Source organism: Melozone crissalis, unplaced genomic scaffold (assembly GCF_028551555.1).
Source record: "Melozone crissalis strain CALT ecotype California unplaced genomic scaffold, PUWL_Pcris_2 ptg000042l_1, whole genome shotgun sequence".
Lineage (NCBI taxonomy): Eukaryota > Metazoa > Chordata > Aves > Passeriformes > Passerellidae > Melozone > Melozone crissalis.
This window is the reverse complement of record NW_026535820.1, coordinates 22,589,794-22,616,056: the sequence shown is the minus strand read 5'-3', so window position 1 is coordinate 22,616,056 and position 26,263 is coordinate 22,589,794. Positions and strand designations below refer to the sequence as shown.

Sequence of the window (26,263 nt, the reverse complement as noted above, 5' to 3'; positions counted from 1 at the left end):
GCACTAAAAACTGAATTGCTCAACACACTGGGCTGTTGAGCACTGTGTGGTAGATTTTATTATACCACAAGTGCTTTACTATACTGTAAAAAGGAGAAGGTAATTGCTATATGCAACTAATATATTCAATTAGGTAAGGATAATGTTTAATAGAGCTTTTTGTTGGTTTCAGTTGCAACTTGTGAGTTCAAAAGAGAAGCTGGAGTCGGGGAATTTCAGGATGCAAAGTGCTCTAAGTATGATATAAGCTTCAACAACATGGCACCAAAGCTATCTTGCAAGGATGTGGTTAGTGTGTGCTTCTGCACTGGCTGAGTGGGATGGCAGGGCTTAATTCATATTGATTCACTCTGATAACTGGGATAACTGGGGTTTGTTACAATGTGTTCAAAAAGTGCATATTTTCCCCAGCATGCAGCTCTTAGACACAATCACATCAGGCTGTCTGCACCCTGAGAGTAGATCCAGGAAAGTTTCTAATTTTTAAGATAAGACATGAGAACAGCCAAATATGATCACAAATTGTTACAGCAACTGCATCATGCAGACCTTAAGTTATTTTGTTATACCCCTGTGCAGCTTTGTGAAGGCAGATTTCCCTACTTAGCAACTATTTGCACAGAGTCATGCAGTGCTGTAGGATCCCTGGATGGATGTACCCTGGGTGTTTCCATGCACATTAAGAAGACAGATTCCCCAAGGTAAGCATCTGCTGAATCTTTGCCTAGAGGTACTGCTGAGAACCAGGCACTGGAGTTCCCAGATCTGTTTTTGAGATTTATTCAGTACTGGCTAAAAACTGCACAGAACAACCCCAAGGAGAGATGAATGTCCTTTTTTTGTCTCTTTCTATTTCTTTCTGTTTTATCTCCTTTTTAGACACCAGTCTTGACAGGCCAGTCAGACTCTCCAGCTTCTTCCTTAATCCAGCATCTCTAAGGTGCAAGAACATATTTCATGTTAAATCTCACCACTGCAAAGAGCTAGCATTTTTTTGGGGAGCTGCCAGTCAAGGGTATTGCCTGGCAGCTTACACTCATTCAGTTTGGTACTTTAGGATTTCTTCCTCCTCTCACCATTCTCATTTCTGGCTTTCACCGTAATGCCTGAGGGTTTAACACTATTGTATTTGATAATAATGAAGAAAATAAATTAAGAGCGTATACATATACTCACAGAAAAGTAGTGCATGCAATAAACCCATTTATCTCTAGGCCACATGTTCCAGCGGTCACCGATAGGATGCTTATATAGTAACATGTGCAATTTATAGCATTTCCTCTGGAAAGATCCAGTTAAAATAAGACATGAGGCCAGCTTCCTTTCCTTTTTTTTTTTCCCTAAAAATTTACTGTTATTTGGGTTTTATTGTTCACTTGAGGATATAAAATAATTGCAAAAAGGAACAGCAACAGTTCCAAGTTGCTTTGCGGGTAGAAGTTTTTTACATGATAATGCAGCTTATGACAGCTAAGTCCCCAGTATGCCTGATTTACTTTTAAAATCAGCTTTCAGGTGATGGTTCAGCACGAAGGAGTTGATATTTAATTGAGTTGATATTTAATATTCCTCAAGTTAGGATCTTTTTGTGACCATGGAAATTCATGTGTGTCAGTGCAGCACGGTGTTAGTCTGTTTTATCACCCTGCCTATTGACAATCTAAAGGCGTCCTGGTGATGCTGATGGGGAGCAGTGCCTCTGTTCTAAAATTAGACTCAAGTAGCAGAAGGTCTCTTGCAGCCTTCTTACCCTGGAAATGCCAGACTCTGAGTTGGATGTCCCTCAGACGGCCTGACAGAGAAGGCATTTCATTCCTGAGCAGGCAGACTGTGCAGGCAAAGCGCTCAGTGGCGGGGGAGAAGCAAGCACTGAGCATGAGCTGCTCCCTGCCTCCCACAACGTTCTCCTTTTCTAGCCAGTTCATTTCCAAGATATTTTTATTCGATGCCATTCTCCTCCTCCACCAAAAGACTGGGTCTCAAGCCAAAATTCAGAGAGTACTCTACAGTCTGCTCCAATAGGCACAAGAATAACCTAGCTGATAATTTTCTCAATGACAACAGTGCCCATGATGGTAATGGCAAATACCTAATGCCTGGAGAAGTCATGGAGGCTTAAAGAAGAAGGGTGCAGTTTTCATCTTGAAAAGATTTCTTATGTGCCACTCTGTGAGATGTTTCAGGCTTGTCTCTGAACCAGGATGACTGCAGTTACCCATGTGATATTTGAGGCAATATCTAGGAATTAGTTATGTTTTGTTGGCAACTGTGGCCCTGCTTCTTGCTGCTACATCTGTGTTGGTTTCTGCTCTGTTATTGTCCATTCCAGAAAGCCCCCTTGCAGGTGAGTCCATAGCTGCTGTATAACAGCTCTTCTGGTAAAGGATGCCCTGAGTGCTCAGGCTCCCCATCACTCCTGTCTGGTCCCCTCCCACCACTTAACCAAGTCCTATGGGAGCACAGAAGACATTGTGATTAAGGATGGTAACACAAGCAGCAGTACAATAAAGGCCTCTACATCATGTCAGGGAAAACATTTCTGCTGTACATTTTGTTAAATCTCTGTCTAATTATGAATAAAGTGTCCTGATCTCACCAATCTTTTCCCTTGTCCAATGCAGGCTTTTGAACATCAGGGGAAACAGACTGTGATTGTCTGTCTCTTAGCTCCTTTCTGCAAGGGCTTTGAAAGGTGCAGCAGGGCTGAGGCTCAGGCTGAGAGGAGAGACCCACACCCCCACAGGGGTGGCACCATGCTTAGCTCCAGGCTGGAGTGGGACAGCAAGAGGGTCATGTAGCAACCACTTGCTCATAACAACAGGCAGAAATAGGATTCAAACTCATGGTGAGACAACTCCTCCAGGCATCTCTGGGCAGGGCAGTCTCAAAGCAGTCTCACAAGCTGTTAGTAAAAAACATTGCAGTCCCTAGACCTGCTTCTGTCTTCCCTCTCAGAGGTTTTGGGGAGCAGGGGCAGGCACGTAGAAGAAGGGGAGACTGTAGAGGGTGGCACTTTCAACCTCCATTTCTTCCTGCTTTTAGCCAACAGCAGCATTTGTTTGGATACAGGAAGGAAGGTAGGAGCAGGATCTGTCTAAGAGTGGGACTTTGAAAGTAAGCTCCTGGAGCAGGGAAGTGTCCTTGGCTCTGTACCTGAACTACCTCTTCTGGAGAAAGGGAGGGAGGGAAGGAGGGAGGAAGGGGCCATGAAATAGTCTGAATCTGAATGCAGTCATAATATAGTTGCCCTGCTCACTGCTGGCAGCAGTAAGCTCTCATTTCATACGGTGAATTAAAAAATCTCTGGAGAGGTTATCACTTTCTCAGACTATTACTATATTACTATATGTGTGTATACATACAGGAGAAATAGATGTTTCAATAGAATACAAATATTCTTAGAGTTTTAAAAGAAGATTGCAAATTCTTTTTGAAAGGAAAAAAATCTATTCTTGCTGAAAAGCATGTTACATTTCTCATTGTCCAAGACTTTGTTAGCACACAAAACATTATTCTTCTCTCAGTGTCCAGGTTGTCTGTGTGAGTTGATGACAGTAAACTGCTGGCTATCTCCATTTGGCAATTGTCTTTGCTACTTGCTCTGTTTTCATGGGAAAGGGTTCAGAATAGTGTATTTTCAAGTGCAGTAGCCCAGGATTTTCTTTGTATATGCCTGAAGAGGGAATCCACAGTCCTGGGTCTCCATGGGTGAGGGTGGAAGAGCTAGGGATGAGTGTCTGGCAGAACAGGGGCAATTAGTGTCAGGGAGTGGTAAGCAGAGTAAGTTGTGGTATGAATGAAAATATGCTTGCATGTAGATTTAGAAATGAGCTACTATTTGATCTTCCTTGTATCAGAACCACCATGCTTACAAGTAAGGAATCGTTTTCTTATTTAGCACAAAAATTATCTTTGTACTCCTTTATGTCAGTTGACTCCATGCCCTGTGTTTAAGATGTCTCAAGGCTAGAATAGTTTTCCTACAGGAGCACAGGTTTCAGCACCAATTCAAAAAGCCAAAGTAATGCTAATCTGGAAGCTAATATACCCAACTGTATTTTTCCTCTGTTGTCAGAGTTTGGTCTATGGAGTACCAACTCTTTAAATGTAGTTACATTTAAAATCCCCTTGGAAAGTAAGAAGTATATTCTTATATATCTGTGAAAGTCATCTGACAAGAAACCCAAAGCCCATTTGGTTCTCTGATGTGAAAACTGCATTATTTTGCACAGCTGGAAGGTAGTGGTAAGTATCTTTCCTTTTGGACCATTTCTCAGGTCTATAGAAGCATTAGTTTTTCTACACAAAGGGAAAAACTGATGTTGTCATAAAATGAGTTTTGCAACAACTGTTTTTGGGTTTCTGCAGGGAAAGGGTTGTGCTTTTTTCTATTGGTACATTCAGATACAAACTGAAAAAGGCTAAGTGTAAGGGAAGGGGGTTAAAAACAAATCTGAAGTAAAAAAAATTAATAGATTGGGTGAGTGTGGAAAAATTCTGACAGACTATGTAATTAAAAAGGTTTATTTACCTCCTTCTCTGTGACCAGAAGTATAGAAAGCCCAAAGGGAGGAGAAGCGGAATGAAAAACAATATTCTGTTAATAACCCAGCTGGTATAGACAAAGGAAGTGTCTGTGAGAGAGAGCAGAGGGGAAGTGGGAGAACACTGCCTGCTGTCTCCACATTTCCTAGTAAAAACCTAGCAGAATATTATGCCTATATTCCTTCTAACTCCACATTCTGGGGAGATGCTGTCAGCACCTCGCATTACCCAATGCACTTTGGGTCTCAGCCCCAGTAGGTCACCAGTCACAGTATGCTTTCGGTAGACATTTTGTCTCCTGGGAAAGGCACTGAACTTGAGCCTTTCATTCCTTTCTTTTCATGTCTTTGAGCCATAACCTGTTCCCTGAAGTCATTGTTGTCATGGGATTTCCGTTTAGTGACCACAAACTGCATTGCCAATTGCACGTGTTGCCACTAAGCAATTCTTACTGTTTTCTGCAGCCAGTGGAGAGTATGTTGCTCACAAGGACTGTGAGTGGGACAAATAATTTTGCTTTTGCAGCCTAGAAGATTTGAAAATGCTGAGGCAGCGTTCCTAGTGTCAGAAGCACATTTGTGATTGATTTATTTTGAGGATTAACTGTGCAGCATACTGACATAAGTTCCTTCAAGAAAAGCTAGATCTAGATCTAAATTCTGATACTGTGTGACTGCCTTCTGTTTACAACTGGACAGAGATTTATCCAGAAGATTTGAGGTAGAAGTGGAACTCTAGTAATGACTAGTAATAACTAAGAATGACCTAGTAATAGGAATCTATTATGTCATGCCAAGGTCTTCAGCCTCCTCCTTATATTACTTTTCATGGTAAATGCATGTGGTTGAACACCACCCATCTATATGAACCTAAGGGTGATCAGGATGTGGGGTGGCTATTAGGAGATCTAAAGAAAAGCAGCAAACTGAAAGACAGCATGGTTTCCCACATCATGTTGATTTAAACAAACATGGCTGTTGCACAGAGTTGCCCAGTGCTTTTGAAGGAGAAAATGCAGACATGGGCATCCCCTTCCTTTAATGTTCATTTTACAATCTTCTTTAAGTGGGTACTGAAGTTTGATGGCATTTTCAGCATTCATTCAAATAGATTGAAATGACTCTGAGCCACTACACTGTAAAATCTCCAGTTTGCAAAGGCATGGGGCAGTCCTGCTGAAAGCCATAAAAAAGCCCAGAGAACAAAGAACAGCTACAATAAATAATAATGTTCTGAAAATAAATTACCAGAAAGACTGAGAGCCTGCCACCCTAAACATTATTTTACAGGAAATGACAGTTCCTTGAAAATATTGAGCATAATTCTCTAAGGGAGAGAGAAAAACAACAAACCCTTTTCAATTTTAGAATTGCCAATGATGTCAAGGCTAAACCATTTCTGTCTTGTGATCTTGACTAGATGGTCTCTGAATACAAGTGCATCAAGACAAGAATATAAATGTAACTCTTCCTGTAACACTGGATCCAGCAGCTCTGGTCTGAGCATGGCCTTTACAGTGTGACTATTGATAATGTGCCATGGTTTAACCCCAGCTGGCAATGAAGTACCATCCTGATGCTCACTTATTCTCCCTTGGTGGGATGCATGAGAGAATTGGAAGGGTAAAAGTAAGAAAACCCACGCTTTGGGATAAAGACAGTTTAAAGGTAAAGCAAAAACTGTGCACACAAGCAAAGGAAAACAAGGAATTTATTCAGCACTATGGGCAGGCAGGTGTCCAGCCATCTCCAGGACAGGAGGTTCCATCACTCTTGACGATAACTTAGGGGGACAAACACCTCTTCCTTCTTCTTCCCTCAGCTCTACAGACTGAGCATGATGCCATATGGTGTGGAATGTCCCTGTGGCCTGTTGGGGTCAGTTGTCCTGGCTGTGTCCTCTCCCAGCTTCTCTCACACCCTCAGCCTTCTCACTGGTGGGGTGGTGTGCGAGGTAGTAAAGACTTTGACTCTATGCTGGCACTGTTCAGCAATAACTAAAACATCCCTGAATGACCAGCACTGTTTTCCTCACAAATCCAAAACATGGCCTCATACCAGCTATTATGAAGAAAATTAACCCAGACAAAGTCAGCACACCAAATTAGCAGCTTTTTAGCCTTATTCCTGCAACTCATCCAGGAGAGAGACAGTTGTATTGAACTCCTTGCTTAGGATTTGAACTTTGTTATAAAGACACTGCCCCTTCAAACGTGCTACCTGCATGTCTTAATGGCTGGCACGTGCATTTTGGGTTGGAGATCTGTGACTGGGTGCAGGAGACAATTAGGAAGGAGAGAAGGAGGAAAACTGGTGTAAACTCTGTCCTCTCCTTTTGAATAGGCTGTGTGACTGCAGAGGTCATGGATGGTGTGTATCCCTCCTAGCTATGAGATTTCTCCAAGGTGACACATATTTCACACAGACATTCAGAAGGAATATAACTATTTCTGCCCCTTTGTTCATTAGACAATGATTTGCTTCTAAAAATTGGTTCTGAGCCTTGAGGATGCTGCTTGTGCCTTTCTTATACTCAGGTAACAGTCAATGATGGCACCTAAAAGCTCTGAATTAACTTAAAAACTTATGTATTACTAAATACTCCAGCCTGTAAGCAGGGAAAGTATAAAACAATCATGGTTCATGGGGACTTGACTTCCTATTTTTAGACTACTTCACACATATATTTTTGAGTAAGAGAACTGTTGTTTCCACCACAGTAGTGGTTTAATAACTGTAAAAACCACTTTATTGCTGTCTTTGTACAAGCTTTTCTTTCAAGAAAGAATATTCAAAACAAAGCAAAGACAGGAGAGAATAAGGGAAAACATTCCTCTAATGAGAAACTGAAGGTCATTCCTCATATCTAGTCTATTTTCATCTGCAAAGACATGCATCATGTTTAATAAAATATTTGAGCCCAGCCAAAGAGTTCCTATCCTCCTCCATTGGTTTTAGTTCTGAGCTCTGTTTGCAAATAGGCAGAGGTCACTTTAATATGGGTTTGGGAAATAGTGAAATAAATACAGCCTAGAAGACAACCACTGCAAAATTTTTATTATTATTTATTACACTATGGGAATTTTACAAATAGATAGGAGACGTGGCAGAAGGGGAAAGATTTTCTCCTTCCCTGGTATTGTTGTAAACACAAGGGACCAGAGGAATCAAGGGAAGGGCAAAAAGGAGATCACCCTGTCATGTCCCTAGAATGAGAAAACTCAACTCTGCCTCCAACTTCCATGCCATTTGAAGCACCTCATTCTTGATCTATGCTCAGAGTGTTTGAGTCAGGTATTTCACTGTACATCCAGTCTTGTCTTAGATACCATACCTGGTTACCTGTGCTTTGACAAGGGGGGATTGTGACAGTGGTAGTCTAGGTTACTCTTTTGTGTCCCTTAACTACAAAGCAAACATGTTTTTATCACCTTGGATAAGGTGATAAAATATAAAGTTCAGCATTATGCTCAACTATGTTTCTCTGTATCAAAATAAAATACATCATATAATGACAGTAGAAAAAATTAATTTTTAAAATACATATTAAAAATATATTTTCTCCCCCTGACTTTTGTATTTTGTCTTTCTAGTCCTTGTTTTACAGTAAATGGGACTTTTATTTTTTAAATTGCTTTTGCCACTCTTCTGGAGGAAACTTGTACAGAAAAGACACAATGAGGCAACTGGTATTTAAAATGTCACTGTGCTTTTCATAATTGTTCAGGATTTTCCTGAACACGCAGAAGAAGTGAGAAGAGTGCAAGTCACATGATGAGGTTCAATAGTAGGATGTAATTTTAAGAAAGTCCCTGCAAAATTTTGCAAAGAAATATAGTCAACTTCATGGTTGCCCAGGTGAAATACACACTTGGATAATGTTATGCCACTTGATTTTTCATTATAAGCCAGCTTGCTCAAGATTCAAGAATTCCCTTAAATGTCCAAACTAAACTGTGTTTGTAGCTGTGGGCTGATCAAAACCTGTTGCCCTCTATGGTTTAATTTTTATCATACAATCAGAATGGCCTGGATTGGAAGGGTCCTTAAAGATGGTCTAGTCCCAATCTCCCCTACAACAAGCAGGGATAGCACTCGCTAGAACAGGTTTCTCAGGGCTGTATCCAACCTGGCCTTGATGACATCCACAACTTCTCTGAGCAACCTGTTCCACTGCCAATCACCCTCTGAGCAAAGCATTAATCTAATCTAAACCTACCCTCCTTTAATTTAAAGCCATTGTCCCTTGTCCTATCACCTATTTGCCTGTATAAAAAAATCCCTCTCCCTCCTTTTTGACAGGCCCCCTTTAGGTACTGGAAGGTCATAATAAAATCCTTCCAGAGCCTTTTCTTCTCCAGGCTGAACAACTCCAGTTCTTCCAGCTGGCCTGCATAGGAGGGGTGCTCCATCCTTCTGGTCCTCTTCATGTCCCTCCCCTGGATCTGTAACAAATCCATGCCATTCATGTGCTGGGGACCCTAGAGCTGGACACAACAGTTGAGGTGGGGTCTCACCAGAGGGGAGTACAGGCAGAATCATCTCCCTCAACCCTCTGCCCATGCTGCTTTTGAAGCAGCCCAGGAGTACACTCTGGGCTGTGAGTGCACATCACTGGGTGATGTCCAGCTTTCCATCCACAAGAATCCCCAAGTCCTTCTTGTCAGGGCTGCTCTCAATGAGTTCCTCTCCCAGTCTGTGATCATGTCTGGGATTTCCCTGATGCAGGACCTTGCACTTGGACTTGTTCAACTTTATGAGATTCTTGTGGGCCCATTTCACAAGCTTGGTCCCCCTGGATGTCATCCTGTCCTTCTGTTGTGCCAACTGCACCACTTTGCTTGGTGCCATCTGCAAACCTGCTGAGGGTGCACTTGATCCCACTGTCTGTGTCAAGGAAGATATTGAAGAGCATCAGTCCCAGGACAGAGCCCTGAGAGACACCACTTGTCACCTACCTCCACTGGGCATAGAGCCATTGACCATATCTCTCTTCCTGTGTCCATCCAGCCAATCCCTTACCCTGCTATTTCTCTTTCCAGCTGAGCTGAGTTGACCAAGGAGAGGTAAAGATGCAAAAGGCTTGTTTTCTCAGGTATCTTAGGTTGTAGACTCATTACCTCATGGTAAAGAATGCCACTGTGCACAGCAGCAAGGCAGCTCTGGCATCCTGCTGCCTTTTTGTCCTTACTGCCCATAAGGGCCTGTAACAGGCAGGTAAACCAGGAATGGACCCACTACCAACCCTCTAGTCTTGCTAAGGAGTTAGTGGAGGGAGAGATGAGTACCTTCAGAAAAAAATCCAGCACTCTCAAAACAGGAGCTCTGGATTGCCCTCTAAATGTGCCTGCAGCTCTCAACTTTATTGGAAGAGTGGGCTCCCAAGCTGAGTGGTGAAAATATGCATGCATGTAAAACATATCACAGACCTAATCTTTACATGTGCCCACTTCAGCTATCAAACGAGTCACCATGAGAGCAGAAGTCTGTGCAGCAGCAGAATCACTTGAGAAAGTGTAGTGGTGCAGATCCTTTGACCTTCCTACTGGTACTATGTGTGTGCTTGAGGGCTAGGAGCCGCCTACTTGAACCTTGCAGGAGTAGAACAGGTGCAACAACTTGTGCTTGCTTTGCCTGTTTTGTGCCACTTGCACAAGTGGATGCCTCATGGATCTGTCACACACAAATTACCTGAATCCCAGTACACCTCTCTGTAGAATAAAAAAAAAAAAGCAAAACCAAGAAATTGGTTTATGAATCCCACAATGTCAGATGGCTGCACATCAGCAGTTGAATCTGATCCTGTGGAGCTCCTTTTGCTTCTTTGGAGATTGACTTGACCCTGTTGTGAATTATAAACCTACTCAGAAATTTAATCCACTTGCCATATTAAAAGAGGCATTTTCTTTTTTTTTTTTTTTCTGGGTAGATTCAACACTGTGTTCAGTTACTATTGTCTTATTTTTCATATGGATTTTAGTAATTATAAGTGCAGAAATACAATTAGAAAAGAAAAATACAAAATTAATGGGAAAACATAATGGAACTACCAGGGTAGGTATAACTCAATAAGTAGCTGAGAGGATCTATTCCCAGAATGAATTCCAAAACTTTTTTTTATACTCTCTCTATAATGTAAATGGAAAATGTTATATCTCTGGATAACAATCTAAAAGACTCAGAAGCAGTGAAAGGAACCTCACTATCTACCAAAATGTAGATCTGCATCTATAATTAATTCTGTCTGGTGTTTTTGGTTTTAGGGTTTTTTTTCTGTTTGGTTGTTTTTGTTTATTTAATTTAATTTATTTAATGAAACAGATTTGGCAATGCTTATGTGGGATCTGAAATATTTTCCACGTTCACATGCCTGCATTGATTTAACGTTCAAATCTCAGTTTGTACCCCAGACCATAGGAAAATGCACGATCACACAATCACAGAATCATTTAAGTTGGAAAAGATCTTTGAATCATTGAGTCCAATGACTAAGCCAGCACTGCCAAGTCCTTAAGTGCCACATCTACACATTACTGAAATACCTCGAGGGATGGTGACTCCGTCACTTCCCTGGGTAGCTCGTTCCAGTGCTTGAAAACCCTTTCAGTGAAGAAATTTGTCCTAATATGCAATCCAAACCTCCCCTGGCATAACTTGAAGTGGTTCCCTCTCATCTTAGAGAGAAAATTATATTTAGATTATTTGAAGGGTTTTTAATTAATATTTTTTGGTCTATAATGCAATGCTGAATCAAACTGGTATCTGAATGAAGAGTTAAAATTGAGGGGTTTTTTAACAAAGGCATTAATTAGGATTCCATCCTATAACTCCAGTCATGTGCTCTGTAACTTTTGTATGCTTTTTCCAGTGGTGTTCTTCCTCTTAAGAATGAAGGCAGTGTTTTTCTAAGTCAAACTTGTCTCCTCTTGTGCCATGAAACCGAAGTGTTACAAGCAGTGGTATTCCAGGTTTTCTCACACTGGTCAATGTGCCTGTCCTTTGCCAGCTTTGACTCCATGGCTTAGAGGAGAGTTTACAGTCCATACCTGTTGTCCAGGTCACCAACGATGTGTGTAGGGTGTCTGATCCTTGGTGTCACATGATGTTTGAGATTTCAGCATGAAGCTGTCTCTTTAGTTCAGCAGTAATTATTTGGAGCTGCTGAATTTTCACTACTAAAGAAATGTCTGTCTGACTGCAGAAACAGTCCCTGTAAATGAATTTACAGGGACTTTTTTTTTTTTTAGCTGTCAGGCAGCATGCATGACTTTCCTGTTTCACCTCAAAGTGGACCAAATTTCTAGAATTATTATCTAATTATAGCACTGGTCATTGGAATGGAAAATTATTGTTGCTTGGTTTCCCGTTGTTTGTTGCTCTGGGGATAGATGTCTCTGTCCAAACCAGTTAGTTTTCAAAATTATTTTTAAATGTATACTGCTGTATGGAGCAACCCTGCCAGGTAATTCTCTTTTGCCTGGAGCCATTCATCAGCTGACTTCCTCTCCTACTTCTCAATTCCCTGTTTCCTACCCAAGACAGGGATGAAACACACGTGTGTGTGAACATAAAATGATTTCCTTCCCTTCTCTTCCTCATTTTGTCCATATCCTTCAAGCCAAGTTTGTCCTTTAGTTGCTAAGAGCTTCTCTCAATGAGTTTATCCTGGAGAGACAGGAAAAATGAGAAAAGGGGAGAGGTGAAGGGCTGTGTGTCTGCTCTCCCATCAGGTGACTGAGCTAAGGCATGCCAGCAGCTCTCTTAGCAGAGCCCTGCTGGAGCCACTTCCCTTTCCAACCTGAAATTCCCATTTGCTTCCTTACATTGCAGATCTGCCTGAGGCTGCCTAAGGTGTGGTAACAACACACACAGATTTTAAAAGGATTTTTTCAGTGTCTGTTTAAAGGGAAGCAAAAGGACAGGTTGAGCTTCTCCAGCCCTTGCAGAAGAGCAGATGTTGCAATGGTAGGCTCTGCAGAAAGGCAGGGAGGGATGAGGTGGCAGATGTGGGGAAACTGAAAAGAGACATTGGACTGAAAGCATTTCATTGTCTCACTAGAAGGGAGTGCTCCCTGCCCACGAATCCCACGTGAACGAAGAAGAGTGTTTTTAGGGCATGCCTGCCCACTGCCCAGCTTTCAGGAATGATGCATTTCAGTCACAGTCAGCCTAAACTGGATCTGAGCTCAGGACTTGCAGGAGTTAGTGGTTTCCTTGATTGCGTAGGCTCAGCTGGAGGAAGGAGTTCTGGCTGAAACACAGGTGTGTGAAGTGATGTCTGCTCTTACACTTGGGTAATAAATCTATTATTTTACTCTTATACTGCTCCACAGAGAATTCTGGTTTTGGTCCAGCCTGCTTTGGGATCTGCTGAGCCTCATTTCTCTTTGCTCTGCACTGATGCCGCCAGCAGAAGTGTAAATTGCGACGGTGCTTCTGTGATGCAAAGGCCCAGCTCTCTGCCAGCTACTAATGATATCTCCACCACAGCAAAGCATCGCTGACAGCCATTTCCAAAGGAGTCCAGATGAATGTTTCATGGTTTAATTCCAGCTAGCTCAGATCTCTTGCACAGCTTTGTGTTTACAGCAATCTGAGCAGGAGTGTCTTGGAACCACTTAATTTCATCACGCACTTTATAGTCATGTTGTAATTATCCATAGTCAAACCAATGATATTGATACAGAGCATGACCAGGAATAATTGTATTTCATGGCATTGTTCCATCTTGTCTAAAAATTTCTTTAAAATATGCCTGAAATGTAAAAGTATTAAACAGATAATCTTAATGGTTAATTCTTTTTCAGTGACGAGTAGGAAATTTATTACTTGTGGTTTTTTTCAGACTGAAAAATACTCTTGACAAGCTCTGCTCTTTTACTAGACAGTTTTAATTATGTGACATGCCTGTTTGTTATTTGACAGTCTGCTCATGTTTGGGCTCTGAACACGCAGGGGAAAATTCATGGTTCATTGTTTATTGAACAACCAGACTTTGCACAATCTTTTGAAAAAGTCTTCCAATGTATAATATGATTACATGCAGGCAGGTAACCTATGTATGCTGAATTAGAATTATTTTAATTTTTTTTATTTGATCACTACTGAGGTGTGGTGCTTAAAAATCCCTGGCATAATATGTCTCAGCAATCACAAAAATCTGATAATCTAATCAGAAAAATATTAAAATTACGAATAAGCCTGAACTGTTGAAGCTATCCTATGCTTCTTATTCTACCAAGAAAAGAAACTTGCAAGCAAACAAAGCAGTGTCTCACCTGCTGGTGATTACTTGATTTGGAAGGAGCAAATACAATTCATGTATAATTGCTAAAATTTACTCCTGATATGAGTTAATTCACAGGTATGTCATGTCACAGCTCTATGTGAAGATCTCACAAGCTTCCACCTTGACTAGCCTCTCCTGTTAATGGATATGGAAGAGCTTTCCCATGTTATTTATGCAGCCACAAAATAATGCTGGAGGAGCTTGGGGATGGTTTTGGTTTCCATCCATTCAGTGAGCGACTCTGTTTTGTTAGTCCTCTGCACTGACCGCTAGACAATGCCATTTCCCTTAACAGTCATAATGAATGTTGCTCCTAATGATTAACTTCTCATCTATGTGGAAGTGTTCAGTAGTCAAGAACAGATTTCCTTTATAATTGCATAGACAGTAAATGATGCTTTGAGACATCGTTTGGATTCTGCCAGGGTTGATGTCGTACAAAACGTGATGAAACTGGAACTGCTGGAGTACATGACAGTTCTCTCTTGTTGAGTTTTACATTATTCTCAGGTAAAGATGATAACATCTTGATACTTCCTAATTGATCACATTGTAAAACCCATCAAAACAAGACCAGCAATCAACAAGAGTTTCTATAAATAGGTATTTACTGAGCAAGATGAAAGTTCTAGACAGACTCTGTGACATGAATCTGTTAGTTGTGAACACTAAGACAGGCTGGGAGGCAAAAAAAATCAGACCTTTGGTAATGCATTTGATTTTAGAGAGCTTCTGCACACACCCTGTGCCCAGTTCTAATTAATCTGAAATGAGTGGTGAAATTGTGGATTAATGAATGGAAGATAAATCAAGCATGGAGGAAATTTGGATGCTTCTTAGAAACTTTCCTGCTCTGCTGGGGCAGCTGAATATTTCTAAGAATGCCTACTCAGCATACATTTGTGTGGAATGAATTTCCTTATTGTAAAGCAAGACAAGCTCATAATTTAGGAAGATAAAATAGTCACTGACTTCTGCTGGTACTGGGGAGTTAAACTCACTCTGAACCAAAAATCAGCTTGAACTCTTTTTTTTTTTAAACTTTTCTTGAACCAGAACTGAACTTGAATATTATTTTGAAGTTTAACTGAGCTTCATGCTAGAAGAGAACAATAATAGTTTCAGTCAGAGGTGAATGTGAACTAAACTTAAAAACTGAATTGCTTGACTCCTGGTGAGCCACTGCAGGCTGTTACCCCAGCTGCTGACAGGACTGAGCAGGAGGAGAATAGGTACGAGGAGCAGGATGTTTTCATGTATTCTTAGGGAGCATGGATCAAGAGACATAACACACTAGCTAATCATCACTGCAAATGTTAAAGCCATTTCCTTCCCCACAGGTCCCCAAAGCGGGACACTCATATTGTAAGAATAACAAATATAAACCAGCACTGTACAGCAGTGACTGCCCTGAAAGGGCTTCAGTAACTTCTCCTGCCTCTCAGTGGAACTTAATGCCTTGCTGCCTTTTTATATAGAGGAGTTTTATTTCTTCAGCTAGTTTAGCACTCATTTATGGAGCTTGCCAGCTGTATGGATTGTGATCATGTAATATATACATATATATACATGTATCCATAGCCAGGCCCTTGTTATATTATTCAGTCTCTGACAGAACAAAGGCATGAGTTCATCATTCAAACAGCCAAACAAACACAACAGCTCAGGCAATTAGAAGCTGTTTTTCTGAACAGCACTGTTTTGGACAGTCAGCTCAATGCAGTCAACTTCAACCACCAATTCTAAATTATTATATTCTACCTAGTGGAATTTGTGACTCAATACATTCTGGACTTTTTCCCTCCCAGTAGCTCTCTTGGCTTCTGACTCAATTCACTGCCACTGATTTTGCCTACTGGATGGAGCGGGAACAACATTTTTCAAAAAACTCCCCAAGTTATCACTACAGAAAAGGTGACAGGATGAGGTAGAGCAAATATTTTCATGGCTGAGGTTTGTTATTTTATAAAAGTAAGATCTTCCCATTCTTTATTAAGGCTTCATCAATCTCTCCAGTGCTAAATGTTTTTAACTAAGGTGGGTGTTACACATCTGGGGGGCTGAGATCCTGGTAGCTGAAAGCAAGGGAAAGAAATGCTGATAGGTGATGAGATAGCTACATCCACTGCTAGCACATTTACTGGATGCTAAAGGACTCACACAGACTGGCAGTTTCCTGTGGTTTGCAGAGGGAAAGAGGAAAACTCTGTGGCCCACAGTGTGATTTCAGTAAGTTGTATGTCTTTAGGGAAGAAGCAAACCTCTTGCTTTATATTCAAATTGCTTTTGCATCACTTTAAAAAACTGGCATTAGCTAAATAAGCTCCTGGCCGATTTCTAATAATTGTTCTCTATTAGGTACACTTAATCAACAGACACTTTGCCCATTAATTCAGTTTCTCTTTCTATATTTAAGTCAGTCCTGTGCTTTATTGCTTCATGCTGGCTAAAGTGCCTCTCCAATTTTCAAGTTAAGGCATTTATTGTTTCTGTCAACAGCTGAGCTACAGAAGGTGTACACGATTCTTGGTAAGGCTTCATGTATTTCTTTATACTTTTTACCACTCCAGAGGTGTGTGGTTGGACAATGGATGTTTCATTGTTCTCTCAAAATTCTGTGTATGCAAACACGTTGCAGGAAAGAGATGTTGTTGCTTACACGAAAGATGTTTTAGCCAAAAGGTGGCACTGCGGCTGCATAGATTTTGCAGTAGATGAACAGTCTGGTAAAATGTAAGGAGCCACGCAATGCATTTATTTAAACGCCTCTTTTCATACAGTGTGAATGGAAAGTATTGAAAAGTGGCTAATTAATTCCCAAACACTAGCATAAAACCAATGCTTTCTGAAGTAATGAATTTGGTAACTCTAAAGATAATAAATACTTTATCCTGGCTTTAGTTAATTTGAAAAACTCAAAATCAAAACAAAACCAACAAAACAAAACAAAAACCCCCAAACCCAATCAATATCTGAAAATGTGTTGCCAAAGCACACTGAATGTTTCTGCTGTGCATGTATCCTACACACAGACTATTATTAACTGCTGCTTTGTAGCCTCTAAGGCAAGGAGAGCTTCCTTGGAAACTCAGAATTTTTAAGATGGATCCTGTGGTCTTAAAACAATGTTGGGATTGACTTTACCACAGGCTGATCAGTTTAGCAGACTAAGTACTTGCTGATCCTAGTGTTCTGCCACCTGCAGATGTGTGGGTGTGCCACACTGGGCCTGAATGTGGGGAGGGAGCAACCTCCACAGGCTGTGCCCTGACACCAAAGTGTCACATTCATCCTGCTAGGATGGGGCTTGCTTACAATCTCTGTTAAGATGGATAGAGGTTACATTTTACTCCACACACTGCCTGTGAGCTGACTGTACCTCCTCAAAGGAGGCTTAGGCTCTGGTGATAGGGTTCCTTTTATCAGATTCATTAGGCACATGGAATTACTCTCTGTAGCTGCTTTTCCTGAGCATTTTCATATATGTAAGTCTAGAGTTCTTCACTTCTCAAATATACTTGTCTCAGATTCTGTTAACGCATTACATAATATTTGAATATCTGAATAATTGACATTATTCATAAAACAAGAGTCAGATGTCTACATGGCTCAACAATAGTCATTTGAACCCCCCAAATGCAGTTTTAATTATTTTCTTTAAAAGACCCCTTGTATTTTCCTGTGAGTCATGTTCACGTTTGCAATTATTTTTCTCTGCAAGAAGGATATGAAAATACTTTCTTTTAGAAAGCACAAGAAAGCAAAATATGCTTAAGTAATTATAAGAGGGGAAAAAAAAATCCCAAAACAAACATTCAAACAAGACTTCAAGAGCAAAATCGAGGACTCTTTACATTTGAAGCGAGACTGGATGAGGTCCTTCACCAGGAGGAAAGGCTGAGAACTTATGTCAAGGACCACAGGGTCACTGCTCCTGCTTTCTCTGACCCCAGAGTGAAGTTACCTAAAGGACCGCCCCCAGGAAGAGGCTTTTCAATCTAAACTTCCCTCATTTAAGTGTGAGGCATTGCAATACATTGCCAAAAGTGAAACACATTTTTACCTGTATTGATAACAACATTAATAACTTTATATTTTACAGCATCGCTATTCCAACCCCGCCTGTGAGGTTCATTCAGCACACGCACAGGGACACACCAGCTGGGCCTTGACGCGGTCCCTTTAAACCCACAGCATTTTCTAACCAGCACCGCATTTTAAAGGGTAAAAAGCTTTCCAGAAAAGTCAAATACATTCCAGCCACCGGAGATCTATTTTTTTTCCAGGCGACAATTTTCTTGTGGACCTAAATGTGCTGCTGAAAGGGGAGGGGGAAGGGGGGGAGAAGGAGGAGGGCCGGAAAGTGAACAGATTAGAGAAAACCGCTCCCCAGTCAAGAAAAAACCCTGTTAACAACAAAATTTTAAACGAATAAAAAAGTGAAGAAAGAAAAAATTGTTAGCACCCCTCTCCGAAACCGACACGGAAAGAAGCGTTAGGGAAAGCCGGCGAAGTTTTGAGCGCCGAGCGGGAGCCGGCGCGGTGGCAGGACGGTGCCGGCGGAGGGGCGCGCAGGCAGGGGCGGGGGCGGAGGAGGCGCGGAGCGGGGCGGGGCGGGCGCACCGCGGGCAATTCCCTGGCGCGGCGCGGGGCGCTCCCGGTGCCGCCGCTGGGCCCGCGCCGTCGGGCGAGCGGGGGAGGGCGGTGGGGGGAGCCCGGAGGGGCGGGCGTGTGTGTGCGTGCTCCGGGCCGGGGGTGCGGCGCGGCGCTGCTTGCATGGGCTGCCGCCGGGATGCGGCGGGAGGCGTGAGGCGGCGCGGCTGAGGCGAGGAGGGACGGGCGATGCTCCGCCGCCGCGGCGGCTCCGCTCACGGGCGGCCCTAGGAGCGGCGGTGGCGCGCAGACAGGGACGGCTCTCCGGCCGGCCGGCCGCGACCCCCGCCCGCCGCGATGGCCAGCGAGGTGGTGTGCGGGCTCACCTTCCGGCTGCTCCTGCCCGTGTGCCTGACTGCCGGTACGTCCCTCCGTCCCTCCCTCCCTCCGTGGGTCCCCGGGCGAGTGCGCGTCCCGGGGCCGTGGGAGCGCCGTCGCTGCCGGCCGGGGCCGGCGGCTTGGGGGATGCTCCGCTCTCCTTCCTCGTGGCATCTTCCCCGTTCCGCTGTTTCTCCAAGAAACTTTAAACTTCGTAACTCGCCCCTAATTTCTTATATGTTTGCCGTTGTAATTAATTTTTGTCGCCCTTGGTGTCCGCCCGGAGGTGCGGGGCTCCCACGTGTGGTGGGGTGCTCCCGGCCGGGGCACCGGCGTGCGGGGCTCCGCGGCTTCTCGCTCGGAGCAGCTGCCGCTGCTTTCCGAGTCCCGCCTCGTCCCGCATCCTCGGGCAAGGCGTGGGAGAGAGGAGGATTCAGGATTTGCCCTGCAGGCAGTGTTAGGGTTTCGGGGGTACTTTGTAAAGGGAAGAGTGAGCGTCTTTCAGAAGGAGCAGTTCCCAAATTTACAGAGGTTTTCAGGAGGTAGATTTTCCTTACTTTGAGAGAGAGAAATTTCAGTCTTTTAAAGCGCGTTACTTAGCAGGCGGCCATCCAAGAAACTAATTATTTTTGGATGGAGATCTGCGGTGTCCAGCCATGGGTGAATATGTTAATATTAATCCGTGCTCTCCGCACAATTAGAAAAAACTCTACAGAAGTCCCGATGCCAGTTAGATCGCAGGACCGCGGGGTGGCCTCGAAAGCCGCGGTTGCGGAGGGCAGCTCGGCGGGGGCTGGTGCCCGCCGGGGCGGTGGGGTCTGTGGGGCGGGAGACGGGGAAGGGGGGCCAGGAACGCTCGGCGCTGAGAGAAACCCGTCCATGGTCAGTCCGGCGCGGTGCATCCTCCGCGGGCGGCGGAGCGGTGCCGGCCGTACCTTGCGGGGCTCCCGGGCCGCTCCCGGGCCGCCGCTGGCCCCTTCCCGGCCGCACGGAGCGGGCTCCGAACCGGGGCTGCCGGGAGCGACTCCCACCCTCCGTGCGGCCTCGCCGTCCTTGCAGGACCGCGCTGCCCCGCGGCCCCCGAAACACGCGTCCTTCCCGCGGCTTTGCCCTTGACTAACCCCGGGGTGGCCCGGCCAGCGCCTCTCTATTTCCGCATCTCTCCCTCCACCCTGCCCGGGAGCTGCCCGACACTCTGTTCCAGGTGCCCTCTCCTGCCTCCCACTTCTCCTCCGAGAAGGAGGACGCGGATCCCACCTCAGCCCCGCTGGAGGCTTGCGGGACCCAGGGCGCTCCCTGGTGCCTCGCCGTGTGCAGCCCTCCGGCCTGGCATTGAAAATGCACTTTTCCCCCGCCGCTTTGCCTGAGGCCGTGTATGCGGTGGATGCTGTTAGTACGGCTGTATGAGGGACGAGAGGGAGGCAGCCTTCCAGACCAGCACCAGCATCTGCACCCGCCTTCTGCTCCTTCTAGAGCCCGTGGCCTCCCCGCAGGTGCAGCCCTAGGCTTGGATGGCCAGCACTGGTGCTGGGAAGGGCACAGTTCCGCTGATCCATGGCAGCAGATGAGGGGATTTAAGGCTGTCCCTGTGCACCCGGTGTCTGTGCCGTGGTGGCTGGTGTGCAGGAGCGCTGTGTGTGGAGGAGATGGGTGGTAATGCATGGGGCGGGTGGCGGGGTGCCCTCAAAGCCAAGGGCTGAGGATGTCAGGCAGGTCTTTCAAGGCCAGTGTTAGTCATAGAGCTAACTCCCTGTTTGGAATCAGCCAGACCCCGTGCTTTCTTTAAATTTATGAAGGATCTTTGAAGTATGAGGATGAATTAACTGGAAAGACCTGTGGGGCAAAGAAATGAGTTAGGTGAATTTTTTTTAGTATTATTCTCATTATATAATAGGTTGCTGTGCTATTAAAATAGGAGGGGCATTATTCTGTCAAATGCTCAGACTCCTTCTGTATCAAAACAAGTTCAGATAAAGTGGATTTGCTGTCCATATTCCCGATATTTAGTAATGCAGAAGTACTTTCGCATTGCAGTAATACTTCCACAGATGAGAACTGATGTTGTCATGAATTGCTTATGCTCATCAATCTTACTAATCGAAAGATAAAACCTGAAAGAGGCACTTCCCATTCTCAGTATGAAAAAGAACTCTCACTGTGGAACTTTTGGGTTTGGACCTAGCGATCTTGTTCAGTTGGATTTGAGAGAGGAATTAGTAAGTAGACAAACAGCTTTTCTCTTACCTTAGTTTACTGTGTCTGTAGGTGTTATTTTTTTCCCCCTTTACAAACTCTTAGCGGAGCCCTCACTAGGAGAAAAATCACAGCTCAGCTGTCTTCACTCTTGCACTTACCCTGTGTCTGCACCTGAGTTATCCCTGAGCCAGTGCTCTTTTCTTTTCCAAAGCATCAAGGAAGTGTTTCATGGGCTTGTGGAAAAGGCTTTTTAGGGGGATGGTTTTTTGTGTGACTTACGGTGAGGTTGCATCCGCAGCTGAAAAGCTGCTGCAAGGACTCACTGAGAGACTGATGCTCTTGTGTCTCCTGCCCCTGTCTGGGCAGTGAATGTGTCTGGCACTGCCAAAAGGGTGGAAATGCAGTGGTTCTTTTGGTTCAGAATCCATTGTATGTGATTTTAAAATGCTCGGTTACTACAGTTTCTATGGTATAATTTGGTTTTTTGTTTCTGAGACTAGAAAGTAATGAGGTTGGAGAGCCCTGACCAGGTGTGTGGAGGGCAGTGGCAGCTGTGGCAAACTCATTAAAAATAACACATCTGCTAAGCTGAAAATGGATTCTTTAAATACTGTTAAAATGGTTAATACTTTAAGTCTTAATACCTTAAATACCTTAAGTTTACATACTTTTAAAATAAATACTAATGCTAGTTTGCATTTATGAAAAAATATCAGTTTGCTGGGATGAAATACTTTGCAGGCACTGATCAGTACCACGTATCTGAGAAAAAACCACTATTGCTTGTAAGAATTTTTAAGATCAGATGTAGCACTGAAGTCTAATCTTGTGCAGGTAAGCCTCCATTAAAAGCTCGAGAATGATGGGTCTTGAGTGTCTGATAAAGACAGGAAACTTAACACACACAAAATAAAGGACTTTGGAGATTGAAAAGCTTATTGTGGGCTTATGACTTCAAGGTTGATCCTGTCATGTTATTTTCATGATAAAAATCTTATGTTCAGTCCAATGTGATCCTAGAGTTTGGATAGTAACTTAAAGTAATGTGAAACTTATTGCAAATAAAGTAGTGTGTTTGGTAATAAGACTGAGAGAGTCTTATTGGTACTTTATTGGATTTTTTTTCAGTGTGATTACTACAATGTGATATTTTTTTCTCTACTGTAGTAGTGCAATGCTGAAAAAACAAGTTACAAAATAGAGGAGAGGGAGCTTTTGGCACTGGTGCTGGAAAGTGGGCTTTGTGTATTTTGTCTTTTAAAGCTTGAGCCTTGGTGTGAATCTGTCTTCTTTGTTACTCATATGTACTTGAAAAATGCAAGAAGTGATTTTTTGTGTTGAAGTAAGGCATCAGAGCAATCTTTTGGTAATTGCTTTCTTTGGTTTATAGAGACTTGAACCACAAAGCTGGCTTACTTAATAACAGTTTTCAATTATACTGCTTCTAATTGTTTTTGTTCACACACAATTCATTAGTTTTCTCTTAAGCCAAATATGGTTATTTTCAAATGGGGTGCTGGGGAAAAAATGCTTAGGACATTTTTCCAGAGGATGGCTTTCTCTGCCTTTTGACTGATGCTGTTGGATTGTGTGTTATCAGCAAATGGGCTTCAGTGAGGTAGTTGCCTGGGCCAAGTGCTTCCCAGAAGTTACACTTGCTTTCTGAACTCTTGAATTTTGACCGAGATGAACTCTGAGTTTTAGAAGCTTCTAGAAAGTTTAGAGTTTTCTGAGGGGTTGAGTGCAGGTATCAGTGTTTTGAAAGCAATGGCAGATAAAAATAAAATACTTCAGAATTTTTTTGGTGACAGAGCTCAGATATTATTTGGAAATTTTCACAACTGTCTTTAAGCCAAATACTGAACTCCTGGTAAATAGCAGGAATTCTTTTTCTTCATTTTATTTCTTTTATTTCTCCTTTCAGCAACCAGTACTCATGAAAATGATGCTGAATGAATCAGAATTAGCATCTCTTCAAGATATGAACAATATGTTACAGAGAACATTTCCTAAATCATTACAGTATTTTCAAAAGTACATATATTCACCTGCTGGAAGTGCCTCAGTGGGAGTGAGGTCTGTGTTCTGCCTTGGAAAGAAAAGGTAGATTCCATGATGCTTGGGTGATCTTTTATCCCCAAATTAACAAATATTGATGAAAATTTTGAGGGGGAAATACCTGAATTACTACATTACCAGGTATTAAAATGCTTCTTAAATTGCATGTTTGAAGTGTATTTCAGAATCTGATACCTCCCTATGCGTTTTTCTGCTCTGAATTACTGCTGCTCTCTATTGCTATAGAGAGAATAAATTGGGCAGCTGTAATACTGAGGCAAGCCTGTGGAGGCAGTGAACCATGCTGTGCTTGGACTATTATTTATTTTGTGCTTTTCGTTGATTTCACTGAGGTGGCTCTTCAAGAAACGATCATAGAATACAATATTTTGTTGCAGTTTTCAGGTGACTGAATGTTTTTTATGGGCCTGTTTCTGCAGGTGATGTCACGGTGATGACATAGCAAGTTGTGGTGCAAGATTGTTCAGACTAGAGGGCGGTTTGTGTAGAGGCATTGCGTGTGACACTGTAAACATGCGTATCAAAAAACTTTGATATATTTTTAAAATTGAAATAAACTTCCTGTAGATGGGGAGAGTCATGCTTATTATGTTTTAAAATCGGTCAATTACTGAAAAAAAGGCAAAGATCAGACTGGTGGGTTTTTTTGTCATAATGGTGACATCGGGGAATATTTATTATGATGAACCAAGAGAATGCTAGGGACCAGCATGATAAAAATTCACATAGATTTCCCATTACGTTCTAAAACTCTGTGTTGTCCCAGAACACTCATAAAAGTATTAGTCACAGCAACAGAAAGTCTAGGAACCATTAGTGGGTAGCATGCTGAAAAAAAAGTTAACTTGGATGTCAGTTCACACAAGAGATTCTAAACCAGCTAAAATGGAAGCTTTCCTTTGTCATGAAAATGATTTAGTTTATTTTACCTGGCTTCTTTGATTACAGGAAGTTTTGCCTCGTTCAATGGGGGCAGGTGAAAGGTGTCAAGAGGGAGCAAAGTATCCACAGCCTTGCAAGAGCAACATTTTCCAGGCTTCTAGGCACAGGGTTAGATGTTCTTGTGCACAAAATGACATTGCAGTATCTGTGGCTTCCACCTAGGGTCAATTAAAATCCAGAGAAAAGAGTTTTTGGGAGAGTGGGGAAGCAGGAGTCTGCTGCAAGTGCAGTGCTCCCTCTCTCTTGTGTAACAGCCATCTCGGGTTGACTGCCTTTGCTTCTTCCCTAGAACTCAGGCTGAAATACCACTTAAGATGAATCCCACCATAAAATAGGAATAAAACTTGTCTCCATAGGTTCTTACCTTCTCTACTTATTTATCCTAACCATTCTGTTAAGTGATTTGAATCCACTTAATTACTAAGATGAGCGAAACCCAGAACCTGAAAGTGTGCAAGGGGTAGGGCTGACCTGGTGGATAGCTTGTTCCAGAGATAGTGCTGAACATGGAAATGGAAATCAGTGGGCGACAGCTGCTTGGTGAGAGTTGAAGAAAGTGGAAAGTTTGCCTGGTGACTGTCAGAACTGGAAAGCATCTGAATCCTTTATTTGTTGCGCTGGAGTTCATGGAAATCATGTCATGCATGAAATTCCCGGTCTTCTAAATAGCAGGTAAAACACTGAGCTGTATTTTGGTTTTTGGTTCTTTTTTCTTCTTTTTTTTTTCTTCTTTTTAATCAGAGCAGTCAATTCAAAACATGAAATGACAGACCTGTGTGTATTTGGTGATAACTCATTTTTTGGTGGATGTTTCTGATGGAGATCAGGGAAGAGAATGATACTATTATTGCACCTGTATGTGTGTAGCTATGGTGCTTTTTCATTTCAGGTATTTGCTAAAGTCCAAAACTGCAGGGAACAGCAACTGATATACAATAGGCAGGGGGACAGATTTCAACCATTTTAACCACTTAAACACAAAAATAATTTCATGTTACATCTTTACCAATATTTTTGTTGAAGTAGCAGAGTTGCAAATGCTGGCACAAGCTGAACAATTTCAGAGTGGCTGGTGTTGCTAAAAGAAAACTCTTGGAAGGAAGTATCATCCAAAAGATTGTATCTGAAAGGGACACCAAATTATGTCCTCCTTCAGAACAGTAATATCTTTTCTACAAGTGTGTAAAGCTGAGTGTTTCCATTCCACATTTTCTTCTCTACAGTCTTTTCACTTTGAAATGATAAGAATTGTGAAGCTGTGGTGTCTTTTTTTGAGGATAATGTTTGGTTTGAGGAACAACAGTAACTACTTTCATGTGTTAGACTGTAGCACTCTGAAAAACAGACTGTTTAGTTTCCATTGTGAAGAATGAAATTAGCAAGTTCTAATTAATGAAAAAGTCTGTGTAGTCAGCAGATTGTTTTAGCCTTTCCAGTATCTTCAGGTAGTTCTAAAGATACTCTAAGTATGATTTGCTAGTAAGAGGCTATATAATTTTTTTCCCTGTATTGCAGTGGATTGATCAATATTTGTAACTAAATCAGTCCAGATTTGTTTTTTAGGGTAAAAGTTTTCTGTAGCATTACTTTAGTGGTGATCACAGATCTTCATTCTGTCATTTTGACAGGTCTCTGAAGCAGGTCAGAATCTGGTAGTGTGTGGATAAGAAGTTTTCAGAATGAGTGAGGGAGCCTTCTCATTCTTTTAGAGAGTGAGAGAAACTGGTATACTGGGAGTTATTTTGTCAGATAAATCAGCTGTTCTGATGTGTTTGTTAGAAGTATATCCTTTGATGCATTATGTTCAGGATGTGGTTGTATTAATGCATTTCTCTTTTCCTGAGGGTCTTACCTGTCTATTTCCTATATTGAGTAGGCAGTTGTAAAACCTGAATGTCACATTAAGGTTGCTATTATGTATTTTAATTTCTTTTAGATCATTAATTCTGAGCTGCAGTGTTAGCTTTGATAATATCCTGTGGCAGTGAATTCCATGGGTGAATTCCACCATGAATAAAAAGAAGTTATTTAAAATTAATTTTGAGTTTGTTGCCTTAGTAAATAATCCTTTGGATGGGAGAAAGTATGTATAATCACTTAAATCAACAACACTGTAGTGTTCTATTTACTCTTAACACTTTAGAATAACATTTGCAAGCATAAAATCAACCATTAAGATTAACTGTAGAAATTAACAACTCTGAGTTTCCTATCAATTGACCAGTTCTGAAGAGAAAGGGAT

At 42.5% G+C, this 26,263-nt stretch overlaps 1 protein-coding gene across 1 annotated transcript in view; it reads left to right on the top strand.

Annotated features, from left to right (window-relative positions):
* The first annotated feature begins 18,783 nt into the window (after window positions 1-18,783).
* PIEZO2 (piezo type mechanosensitive ion channel component 2) overlaps window positions 18,784-26,263 on the top strand; it is a 285,437-nt gene continuing 277,957 nt past the window's right edge. The window contains exon 1 of the mRNA XM_054285125.1: window positions 18,784-18,847. Coding sequence (XP_054141100.1) covers window positions 18,784-18,847 — 64 coding nt within the window. The remainder of the gene's footprint in view (window positions 18,848-26,263) is intronic.